This window comes from Nothoprocta perdicaria, unplaced genomic scaffold (assembly GCF_003342845.1).
Source record: "Nothoprocta perdicaria isolate Ctin4 unplaced genomic scaffold, notPer1 scaffold_1, whole genome shotgun sequence".
Lineage (NCBI taxonomy): Eukaryota > Metazoa > Chordata > Aves > Tinamiformes > Tinamidae > Nothoprocta > Nothoprocta perdicaria.
Genome location: NW_020454093.1, coordinates 11,552,644 through 11,565,831, shown reverse-complemented (window position 1 = coordinate 11,565,831; position 13,188 = coordinate 11,552,644). Strand labels below are relative to the sequence as shown.

Below are 13,188 nucleotides of genomic sequence, written 5' to 3'. Positions count from 1 at the left end.
AGTTTGCTCTTGCAAATCTAGTAAATCTACTATGAATTATTCAAAAAAAATGGGTTTTCATTTATTTTCATTAGCTATCATGAGAATAATATGAGAATCTTAAGTGAAAATGAGTCAAGTTCTACTAGACCTAGAACTTAAAATTATTTGAAAAATAAGCTGTCTTTTCATGGATTTGTTCTGATAAAAAAAGTTGTAGAGTCAGTCAATTCTATTAGTGTTCTTAAAAATATTTTAACACCTTCATTCCAACATTTGCTCTACAGTTACTCTTCTATTAGCACTCTATTAATAAACTCAAATAATAGATTTAAGTGCGTTTTTGTTTTTACTATTTTGAAAACATCAAYTAATATGTATTTGAGATTTAAAAAAAATCCACCTACGACTAAAATGTGCACTAAATTACTAAAAATGTGGCATAATAAAAAGGATAAAGAGAATCTAAATATTTATAATACACAAGATTGATTTTAATGTGGTCAAAATAAATAAGAGATGGGAAGAGACTACAGAGCAAAGGGGTGTGTTTTGTTTCTGTTCAGTCATGCATAGGTTACTTTTAGAAATGCTTAAAATGCTTATACTTAGAGGAATATTAACCTAGAAATGCATAGTGCTTTGGAGTACCTATTTGGAGGTACTATTCTACTTTTTTGGAGGAGGACAGGGGGAAAAGGGGGAGATATTTTCACCTTCCATCTATTCGCAGTCCAATTGCATGGTGCCCATGGCTCTGACAAGATTATTCCAGTCTTTTGCTGTATTTCTATGTATCTGTTTGAAAGGATTTGGTRTCACAACTATTCACCTACTAGCACCCATTTGGATGCACAGTGGAACGTACAATGTTCCGTACAATACAACATTTTATCACACAAAACCAGGACTGAAGCGATACAGGTGCACTGCACGACAGCAGATCAATAACACGAGTTGCAGCATTCACTGGAAAGAAAGACAGCTCAATTGCAAGACAYCATTCCCAGGTGAGCAGATACAGGCTGGTTTCCCTTGGTTCTGAAAGCAGAAGCTGGAGAAATCAACGATTTTGAGGTAAAAAAAAAATAAGTAATTGGAAGGAAAATGCAATGAGCCTAGTAGCATGGGAGGACCATGGCAAAGCACACAAGTGGGTTAAGGAAGATGAAAACAGTGAGAAAGACAGCATGTTCTCTATGGAGTTGGGTGAGAAGCATAAATAGTACAGGGAAACCCTTAATTTCTCCTTGAAAGGAAAGCGGCACAGAGCTCTGTATCAGGTATTACTCCTGTTTTTCTCAGGTCACAATTATATTTCAATTACATATGACTTGTGTGCAACAATATCATAAATAGCTGGATAAACTCACTAAGATTCAGGTTAGAAATAAGTTTTTAAATATAAATTGCAGTTGGAAAGGACATTTCTACACTGCCTTTCCACACATTCCTCAGCAGTGTCTAAAAAGGTTTATACAGTTGTATCTGTGCCAAATATATAATTTATAATAATAATAATTTATAATATATTATAAATTATAATTTATTATATTATAATTTATAATAATAAATAATTTATACAGTTGTATCTGTGTAACCTATGCCAAAAATAGTTAAATCAAGTCATTTTATCCTTCTTAAACAGGTCCTTGTTCTGTGGTTATCAAACTGCTAGTCCCTCATCCTAATTAGCAGCAAAAACATCAGAAACTACTTAAACAAGTCGTGTCTCAGACTTTGAATTATATTAGAAGCTAGTCAAGTTCTATCACAATCAGGAAATGCTCCCCAGCTTGTGATGCAGTGAAGTCTGCATCATTTCAGTCCTTATCTTATTTGATAAAATGCCCAGAGATGAGGAATATGACAGACTAAGAGAATAAAGACAACAGCGCACAGATGGTTGATCCAGCATAGCCCAGCACAACTGCTCTAGTTGCATCACCTTTCTACCTCACAAACCTTTCTGAGATAACTGAGGCTATTCTCTCTCATAAAATCTATACAGAATAACTTAATTTAAACCTGCRGATTCAGCAGCCCACTGTCCTGGTAGATGACATAAGTCTTGACCACTTTAAGCGAGAAACTCACAGTTCATTTTGTAGGTAATTTRGTAAGCCTTATACTTACTGTAGTTTTTAATGAAAATCATTCATTAAAATCATATGTGTTTTTAATACAATGCTCATCAGCTCCAATAARAAAGCTCCCCGAAAGCACAGCCAAAGATGCGTTTTACCTGTATTAAAAGCTTAAGTTGGGAGAGTTCCTGCTCTTCCAAATCTGTTGCCAGGATAGCAGATGCAAAATAGGAATTATATCTAGAAAGGCTCAAAAATTAATGAACAACAAATCAGACTCTAAAAGATTCTTTAAAAATAATGGTATTACATTTCAATTGGAATCACCAAGATTACTGCAGGGGTGAACACATTATCTTAATGACTTAAGTGGAGAACTCAAGACAACAGCAATAGGTCTGTTACTGTACAAGCCACACAAACACACATGGGAAGAAGGAAATACTACCTGATAGCRTTTGCCTTGAAGGAAATTTATTTTAGGCTGTGGCCTACATGGTTCACGTGCTAGGGGAAACATTACCACCACACACTCCAGGTATTTGTGTACATGAAAGCTCAGTTTRCAGTCTTAGAGTGTGAAACAATTAAGCAAAAGACTGTGCACTCAGAACACTTAGGAGTGATTCTGTAGGGAAAAGGACTATTCTTTCCATGAAAGTCATTGTGCTTAGATCATAAGATAGGAAATTGAAAAAAACAGAATATTAAACCTTGCTTGCATTTCAATAATTGCCTGCACTGCAAATTTGCTGTTCCTTTTTGGCAGTTAATATTCTATTATTAGGAAAACATGGATCATAATTCCTTCTAATTATCTCTATTAGTTATATGTATTTTCCTGCTGTTATTCTGGGTTTAATAGAATGAGCAAACAAAACCTCAGARTAAAATGTGCTCCATCGTCTACACAACTACACAAACATTTCATGGTTTTAGATCCAACGATATATGCTCTTCTCAAATACATAWTTTTCACTGATTTGAATGAGAAAGCAATGTCATAACTATGAGCAGAATCTACTYGTCTAATGTTAATATATGTTTTAAGTTTGGGGGAAATGAGATTCATGACACTCCCAATATAGTAAAGAATGAACTAGGTGCTCTATTTAGCAAAAAGCATAAAAAAGGCTTGTAAATCACATGACAAGAAAAAATTATTATTTAATGAGTCTGAGACTAGCATATCTATATTCTGAGATTGATTTTTACTTCTATGATTCCTTATATTGGAATTTATGTGTAACATATCTTTTATATCATTTCAGTTCTATATCTATGTACCATTCAAAATCATAAGCAAATTTTATTTAGTAAACCAGAAATAGACCATCAAAACAGAGTAACAACCCTTTCAATCACACACCTGGCATTAAAAAAAAAAAAMAAGAAAAAAAAATGGAGTGGCAAGAGAAAAAGGGCTATTTGTCAGGATCACTCTGTTTTAGGATCAGTTTGCAGATGAAATACCCTGCTCTCAATTGCTGTCGTAGAGACACCCTCCCCATTAGGCAACCTCCCAATCGAATTATGGAGGAATTCACCATCACCGTGAATTGTACCCCATAAKGAAGTGACAGCTGTGAGTGCGACTCACAGGCACAGAAGTACCGTGTTGCCTCTGGGGAACTAGGCTGAGCAATCCTGGGCTACACGCTCTCTGACATTTCTAAATGATCAACTTGTACAGCTTGAAGTAGAAACACTCTAATAGCTCAGTGCTGATTGAGTGCCGTGCACTAGTCCATGTCCAAACACAAAGACTGAAGCCTTCCAAAAAAAAGCAGGGGTAAAACGTGGATTCTGAGGCTGCCTAAAATATCATATCCAATACAAGAAAGTTCTTCAAAGCAAGGAAACTAAAATAGTCTATCAGTTCTTCTGAGTGCTTTCTCCAGTCTGTATGCTGTAGATTGCACTGGATTTTTAACAGATCAATAAATTACTTGTGACTTGAGGGAAAAAGTAAAAGGTAAAGCACTGGATGATGTCACAAAACAGGGGAATAAAATCCTGCTTCGAGGCAGTATGGCCTTGAGCTGAAAACCAATGATAAACATAAAAAAACAATAATAGACATAACCATATTTTGGTAATAAAAAAAAAACCTTGGGTAAATATGTATGACCTTATTTACCTTCCCAAAGTACCCACCTAACTTGCTCACTCCCCCTTCCCACACAATTCTACAATCAATCATCCAAAGAGAAGACACAAAATCGTGATTTCTCAACAGATAACAGAAGGAGCATAAAAATGGTTAGATGTACATAGGAGGAAAGTCACCTGTATGCATACCTTAGAAACAGGATGCAATCTAAATTAAATTCTTTAAAGTCTTCTGTCACTCAGGTAACGCAAACATTCTTTAATAATATATTTATTTAGGCAGAAACTAATAATGCAATAAAWAACACAGATTTTTGTACTCTTAACAATAAGTAGAACAGGAACAAAAAGAGAGGACACCTGCTGGTGATCAGTGATAATTATGATTGGATAACATCTCCCATAAGCAATAGACAAAATTGTTAATATAGCACCTGATTTGGTAATGCCCTTATGCACTTGCTCAGTTTTCAAACACCTCCTTGCGACTTGGCATGTAAGCAGCTTGTGCTTAAGAGCTTTGCTGAACCAGTATCATTGTGAGGAACAGGAATAAAACTGTCAAAGTAGAATAGGACACTTTCWTGTAATGTGCTCAGAAATTCTGGGAATGTTTCATTAACCACTAGAAGGAAGCAATGGCAACGATGTAGGCTCATTAACCTTAAAAAGATTAGGTAAAATGAAGAACAGTTTTCAGTACAAATCAAACCAAAATAAGACATGGCTGGAAGATACAATCATTGCATATTTTATAAAATATAACCTTATTTGAATCTCTTGCAATAAGCATTCAGTCACTTTAAAATATGTTCCAATTCCAGATTAYCAGGCATCTTGGAATTGCTAAGATTTAGAATGCAGTTTTAGGTGTACAGATTTTATTTATTTATACATCTAATCCCTCCTGTCCTCTGATTGTAACAGTTTTAAGCAAAGCCAAACTATTTTTCAAGTAGCTTTTGAAAAATGTTGTGATTGGAAAGAATTGCTAAATTTATATTGCAAGTAAATGTAAAGCAAAAATGGCATAGCATTTTCGATCACTTAATTGGAACTGAAAGTCAAATGAAAAAAATTGAAAAAATACTTCAAAACGTAGACAAATTCACTGTAACAATATATTTCTTCATTATTTGTATCTTTTATTTCTGATGAGTTACCTAAAAATATAGGCAGCTACTAGAAATAGCTAATTAGCTTCATGCAAGCTTAAGTAAAATGTTCAGGGGTCAGCAGCTTAAACAGTCACAGTTCTCTCTTAGAAGCATTTTACAAAAAAATAAATGTGAACTAGATTGTTCAATATTTTATTATTATGGTATTTGAAGCAAATATATGTCCTTGTCCTGAGCTGGATTAAAGCTATTCACTGGCCTGCTCTCTGCATCTTCACTTCCTGATGTCAAACAAACTATGCAAGTTCTCTCACATAGGACATGTACATAATAAAGTTATGCTAAAGAATAAGATCCTGTTCTTACTACTCAGTATATTTTTCAGAAATCTATCCAAATAAAAATCAATCCATCTGTAAAAAGCTATTGCTAAAATATAGTTTATGCAATCAGCAGTTTAAATAGCTAACTTTATTTGCATATTAAATTATATAATTTTATCTGAATAAGTACATAAACTTTTTTATTTTTGGTCTGGTTTGAAAAAGACTAGCATATTAGATGTTGTAGAAGAAAATAAACTGAAGACAATGTGAATTTGGAAATTCAATAAATGCAATTCTGCAAAAATATATTCTGTATCTTTGTTTAAATGACTCCTCTGATTTCCATTGTCACTTGTTTGAACAATCTACTAACATCAGTCTGATACAAATATGTCATTACATTTTAAATGTATCTTGCACCAGAGGTTTCAGCTGTTCCCTCATAACCATTAAAAAGAAAGCTTCTGAAATAAACACATTACCTCAATATTACCACATAAAACTTAGCAGCTTGATACCAGTTTAACCAATTGAAAAGATGTGGAAATAAATAAGTAAAAGGAACTATATTTCAAAAATAGCATATAATAAGCCTTCAAATTATTGTATACTCATTCTAAAGTTCAGGAAACATGAGGCTAGGAAAGGAAAATCCTAAACAATTTTACCCTGTCTTTCCTGTTTATGGACCTAAATACACCTCGATGCAATAAGAATAATTTTAAACAACTTTGTTCATTATTYAGTTTTCCAAGAATTATCCTCTTGGCAATTGAAAGATGACTTTGCTGATCATCCTCTCAATACTTTTCACATAGTACTCTTTAATTCAAATACACAACATTTTAGTTGCAGTCTGCGTTAYATCAAAAACTCACCTGTATAATTCATATGGAAAAAGTACTAAAGCACTTTAAGTACATGCAGATAAACAGGGCCCAGTTTTTTGTCATCAAGTTGGTTTACGGTTGTTCCCTATTGTGCATGTACAAACATCCACAATAGAGAAAAAAAATTAATATCATTAGCAAAAGTTTCACTGACTGTCACCATGGGACAATCCACCTACGGCTTTCCAATCCAGCAAAGTTCATCCCTATTGGTTTTATTATTTTAAAACTTTGCAATGCTATAACATGTAATTTCTCAGAAGTTGAAATGGACCACCAGCTCAAATACTTTCCCACCCAACAYTGAAATTTATAAACTGCTGTGATAGCAACAGCCAACTCTCAAAACCTACATAACTGACTAAATTTCTGACGTTTCAAAGAGCTAGAAATGATCATTGCAAGCACTTCATTTGGGGAGTTATCAAATTCCACTTAGGCTCCATATTTGCTCCGGATACCGTCATGCTCCTCTTTAAAGGAAGTCACTAAGCTTGAAGTTGCTTTATTAGAAGTTCAGCAACAAAGAAAGCAATAGTACTACTCCAGATCCTATCTTACCTTTCTGAGAATATCCAGGGAGAATGATAACATGTTATCAAATCTAAAATCAGGAACTCAACTTATTTTTTAATACGCTGCAAAGAAAGCATCACAGGACAAATATTTGTCAAATTTTMTTAGTGGAATTGATTGCAAAACAGACGGCCCAGAGAAATCTTCTTTGTTCTTGCAGAAATCAGCTGCCATTAGCTACAGACTACATTACTGGTTTGGATTATATCCTCCGGTCTCTCCTAGTCCCACTTAGTACGAGATTCAGCTATTCCTGATTTAGAATTCTTCATTTATCCTTGACAATAAAGGCAACACACAAAAAAAATCTGTATTTATTTCACTGCTTAGTTGAGTTTTATTGTGGCAAGCGATTAACTCAAGCTGCTGGAAAACAATGTCATTGAACACATTTCAGAAAGTTGTGTCTCTGCAAAGTACAGAGGAGACAAAAGCAGAGCTTTATGGTAGAACTGCAAGATGTTCCTTAGCATTTGCCTTAATTAAACTGTGTACAAAACTGTCATATTCTTTTCCCGTGTAAAAAATACATCTACAATGCACTACAGGAAGCAAAAAGATATAGAATTTACAAGTACAATAATAAAAATGACTAATTCAAGGAATTTTTTGAGAAACAGCTATGAAGAATCAGCTATGATTTTAAGTTTGATACTTAGTATCATCCAAGATCAGGCCTTTTAAAATATAATTTGACCTCATTTGTGAGAAAGYTTACCATCTAGGTTTCAGAAAAGGAGGAATGTAAGGCTTTGAAAGCAATACAACCAGCAGAAACTCACCAGAAAGGATACCAACAATCTTTCAATACACATTTAATTTTTAAAAAATAAGTATGCAAATTTATGTGAGTCCACATTTAATACTGTCCTTAAATGAAAATGTGTCACAAAATAATTCTCAGTACTCTTAACTTAAAGGCTTAAAGAACAGCATTTATTTTTCCTGTATTTCAGCACTTCCTTTAAAACATATTATGATATTTAGATCTACAGGAATGGAGCAGGCAAGAAATGAAATGACTGAATCATGGTGGTATGTGCCAAAGTTTCAAACACTTTCTAGCCCTAAGTATGCCAAATTAGGGAATGCCATAATTTCCTGGAAATGTCACCATGCCAAGCTTGGCAGGAAGCATAAGGTCATGTCTGGAATTAGTGGAGTTGACAGTTTAGAAGGAAATGACTCAAAATTTGAACTAGAAGTAAGTATTCTATATATTCAGCCTACATACAAGCCTTCAGACAATGAGTGTTCTAGGAAATCTACTCGGTTATAAATGGATTCAAAATCTCCTGGAATAGAAAAACATGAATATGCACTTTAAGTTCTTTTGGATTACAGAAGTATTTAACTCACAGTTGTAAGTGCTATTCACTGAACGCACAGGCAGCTCTAGCTAGTTCCTGAAATTTCTGACTAACTCTCAGTATGAGCTCGTGTTCCTTGTGCTGATGGTGCCAAAGGGATTTTTAGTCTCTGTGGCTAACAGCCTGAAGYGGAGCCAAACTCCCCTGTGCTTTCTTCAAAAAAAAGCTTTTCCAGTAGCACCTATATGTAACTACAACCAGTGAGTAAAAACCCTTGATTCCATACTGGTTCTGTGTCTCTGGTGAGACCTATTGTATCTAGAGGAATAAGATCTTAGTGAATAAAAATATAAACATATCTTACCTCTTCCCACTGGTGTATGTATCTAATCAGTCTTGAAAGTCGCAATAAACGTAAYAGGCTGAGGATTTTTGTAAATCTCACGATACGAAGTGCTCTTGCTGTCTTGTAAACCTCTGAATCCATTCCTTTTTCTACAATGAGAAAGATATAATCCACTGGTATTGATGAGATGAAGTCAACCACAAACCAGCTTTTTAAGTAATTCATCTTAATGACTTTAGGGTCCAGTATTATTTCAGAGCTGTCTTCATTAACAGTCCCAGTTCTAAAATTCATGATCAAGTCCAATAGAAAAACAGTATCTGATGCCACATTGAAAATAATCCATGGTGTTGTTGTTTGTTCTGTGAAGAATGTGATTCCAACTGGTATAATGACAAGGTTTCCAACCATCATTATGAGCATGATTAAGTCCCAGTAAAACCTAAGAAATGGAAGAAACAGAATGGTTGATGTAATGCGGTAAAACTTGCTTAGAAAGATGGTYTCTGTCTCATTGTCAGCTTCACCTCAAGCACATTTTAGGTTCTGTACCAATTAACTAGGGAATTAAATACTGGAACACACGGTCAGTTTTGCCATAAGATGCACACCAGGTTAGTAGCTATGCTACACTGCTGTAGTGAGGTACAAGCTATATGAGAATGCTGATGTATTTTATTAACGCTAAGAAAACTCTTTAACTCGTTTGATACATTCACAGTCAGCAGAGAAGACAAAGTAATTTAAACATTTTATTATATGCCTTACTGCTCAAGGATATGCATCTAGGATAAAGTCAGCACCGTGGCTTATCACTTCACAGCATATCTGAAAGGTGCATCTGTGGCATTCAGTGGCCTCCTCCAAACTCCTGTCAGAACCTATTACCATGTTTATATAAGTAAAATTGATGCTTAGTGGCAATCACAAGTGCTTTAGCAATGTGATTAAATTTTTTTTCATGGCTTCCATCCAAATGGAAACCCAAATATCTAGCAGATAACATATTAAATGTAAGCACCTCTTTGCAAATGTACTCCTACCATTACTTTGCTGGAATAAACTTATTGGAAGTGAAAAAAGCACTGAAGCAAAAAACAGAATAAAGAATTAGAAAATATCAAAACCTACCCCAACTTCTACAACCTAAATTGAACTTTCATGCATTTTTACAACTTGATAGCCTGTCTTTCAAAGTTAACAGATCCGAATAATAATAGCTCTAACTTTCACAGTAAGAATTGGATACTGTATTTCACTGTTTTTTAGAATATTTCAGAATATTTAAGGTTGGAAGGGACCTCTACAGATCATCTAGTCCAACCTTCCTGCTCAAGCAGGCACACCTAGAGCATGTTTTGTTTCAGAAGTATCTAAAGGCTCCTCTTCAAACCCCACTAGAAACAGTTTGGTACAGATGGTAAAGAGCCACACTCACATCTTTAGTATCTTCTATAGAAACAATGAGTAAGGCTGCCTATTCTAGAGAATATAGATCCATTGTGATGAAAGATTTCAAGGAGATGGTAATATGCACAGAATTTAATGAATGATGATAAATCCTAATAGATAAATTACCATGGAAAGTTATTGTTGTTTAATAAAAAGAATTCAAAGTGAACTTTAGAAAACATACACCCAAAGAATGACCTCTTGTTCTGCTGGACAGCTGGTTTTACACTGTAATCCAMTGCCGAGCAGGCAGTTGGACTAGATAGGCCCCAACAATTCCTTCACATTCAAAATTCTATGGTTTTTAATACACTTCTGTGCAATGCTTCCCTTTCCTGTGTTCCTGTGTTTCTCAAACAACACAATAAAAATACATATTTACCAATGGAGATATCATGAGAACTACACACACTCAGCATTCCAGGGCAACACGATCTGATCAGCCAGACTTGCTCCAGGAAGGCATGGAGACGGCTCTGCCGCTGCTCTCCACAGACTCACTGCCCTTTCCAGATATCAGGAAGGCAGGAGAGGCTTCCCAARGATGTGACTGCTCTGGATCCTGATCGTAGTGAGCCCCTGCCAGCCAACATCACCAGCAGCACAGCGCTGCAGCACTGATCTCCAGCCAACTTCCACCGCACCAGCATAAGCTTCCCACCATGCCACAGACACCCCGTCTTGATAAACGCCCGTGGCAATCAGCAAGAAACACTGAGAGAGGATAATGGTTCAATTGACCTCAGAAAGCTTCAGAATTATGAGCGACTTGACTTGTACACAGCATATGGACGATATTATGTTCCTTAGCCTGCCTATTAAACTCTCCAAACAATCCACATTTACAGCTTCCATTTGTTTCATGTTTATTTCTTAAAAAAAAACTGTTTAGAGATTGCTGAATTGTGAATGTAAAATAATTAGCTGTAACTGCACAACAGTAAGGAGAGAGTACATAGCATTGAAACTGGCCTTAGAATTGTCAGTTGTGAAACTCTTTACCCCAAGGAAAACCTAACAAGACTTTACTATCACCTGAAAGAGTTGACAGCAAAGTACTTTCATAAAAGACTTTCCAAGAACTTCTTTCTGTAGCACAAGCAATGCACTTTCTGTCTGAAACAACTGCAGTCTCACTATCAGAGTTTAACTTTAACATCAGAGTGAATATTTAGAGCTTTATCTAGACTGTATGTATTTTTAATTATGGCTATAACTGAAAACTGGCAAAATCTCCCAAATTTTTCTTGTAATTTATTTAGGTCATCTAATGCTCTTACTGCTTTACCAGATTCCTTTTCAACAACCTGGGAAAATCAAGAATTACCATAGAGAAGCAATAGCTGCTTTCATGTATCACTGCTACCATGATCTATAGTTAATGATTACCACAAACACTTTTACAATGGTATCAACCAAAATATTTCATGAACCTGATTTGGGAGAATACACTTCTCCAAGAAACCCAAAAATGAATGGAAAAAAAAACCCTAGAATAATAAATTTATCTTTCACAAGAGATAAATACATTCATCTGTGGCTCACTCCTAATCAAAGTATTGCTTAATTTCTGATTGAATTTTAAGTTTAACCAGCATCTAACCAGTATGTTACTGAGGCTAACCAAAGTCAAACTCAAATAAAGACCAACCATTTAAGCAAAATAAAGTATAATAATAAACCAGATGATTTTATCCAGTAATAATTAATGGATCTTTATGCACTGTGATTATGCAAAACACACCGCCCTTCCYGATGCTGAATGTCAGTTTAAGTTAAATTCTATGAATTAGGCCTTCAGTAATGAAATAACATTGAGAGGACTATGACATTGTATGAGTTTTATGTTTATATCTTTCTCCAATATGTAGTACAAATTGATTAGTTACTAAGAAAAGGTCTTTTTGCATTATGATTCAATTTTCATTTAAAAAAGGTATCATTACTTTTTCTTCAGAAAAATGTCTCCAAGTGCCATTCTGTTGCTGGTGTTACATGATATTTTTCTTTCAGGTGAGAAAAACTAGATGTAACTCTTTGTCTTGCCCTTCGGTGACCCGTGCAGACCAAGTAATACAATGCGTTCCCTGCCGATCTGTTCAGAAAGTCCTATTCGTGTAACKGAGAGAAAGGTGAAATGCTCAGACACCGAGGAGCAGCCCTTTCTTTCTAACTATTTCAGCACTGATATTTCCTTTTATATTTTTATTTAAATGAGGGTGACTGTGAATTTAAAGCTTAGAATTTCAAAGTTCCATATTTTTATGACTATTTTAAAATGCTGTTAGTAAGCAAGAAAGAGACAGGCTTATAACACAAACTTGTAGGAAACAAGATAAAAACTAAGAACCTGAGGATCTGAATATCTTTCTAAGTTTAGAATGAGAGGGAAGAACTAACTCCAATATTTTTCTTCACTTAGCTAACGAGCTTATTGTTCCTCTGAAGCTAAATCAGTACTGCTACTATTCGTTGAAGGGCTAAGTAAAATAAAGAGGTTAACAAAGCAATCTGCATTGAATTAGTATTACTGAAAAAACATAAATGCTTCTAAATGACATTTCTAATCAATTTACATAAAAAGATCGCACTAATTATTACAGTGAAATTTTCAAATAACACCATTTTGATTCATTGTTCTGCTACACTAACCTTTTTCCTCTTATCTATTATGCTTTCAAAATTTACTGACAACAGGACCTCAGGAACACACCGAAGTTTTGGTGTTTACTTGTTGCCCTGGTGATGGACAACCTGCTTAGACTGATTGCCTACCCAAGTACTGATAACGAACTATTTAGTGCTAATGAGTTCATCTTTGTACCAAGCTTAATAATGTACACTATAAATTCTAAGGAGCATTTTATTTTCTACCTTATACATTCAACAGTGAGGACAGTAGCTTTTAAAGAAGGAAATTTTATCTCTAAGCCAGTTAATTTGCTATCTACTTCACTGCATATACAGTGTAAAARATCATTTGTATGTGCTT

General features: G+C 34.8%; 1 protein-coding gene across 1 annotated transcript in view; it reads right to left on the bottom strand.

Annotated features, from left to right (window-relative positions):
* HCN1 (hyperpolarization activated cyclic nucleotide gated potassium channel 1) overlaps positions 1 to 13,188 on the bottom strand; it is a 176,966-nt gene that overhangs the window by 145,582 nt on the left and 18,196 nt on the right. The window contains exon 2 of the mRNA XM_026038248.1: positions 8,763 to 9,186. Coding sequence (XP_025894033.1) covers positions 8,763 to 9,186 — 424 coding nt within the window. The remainder of the gene's footprint in view (positions 1 to 8,762; positions 9,187 to 13,188) is intronic.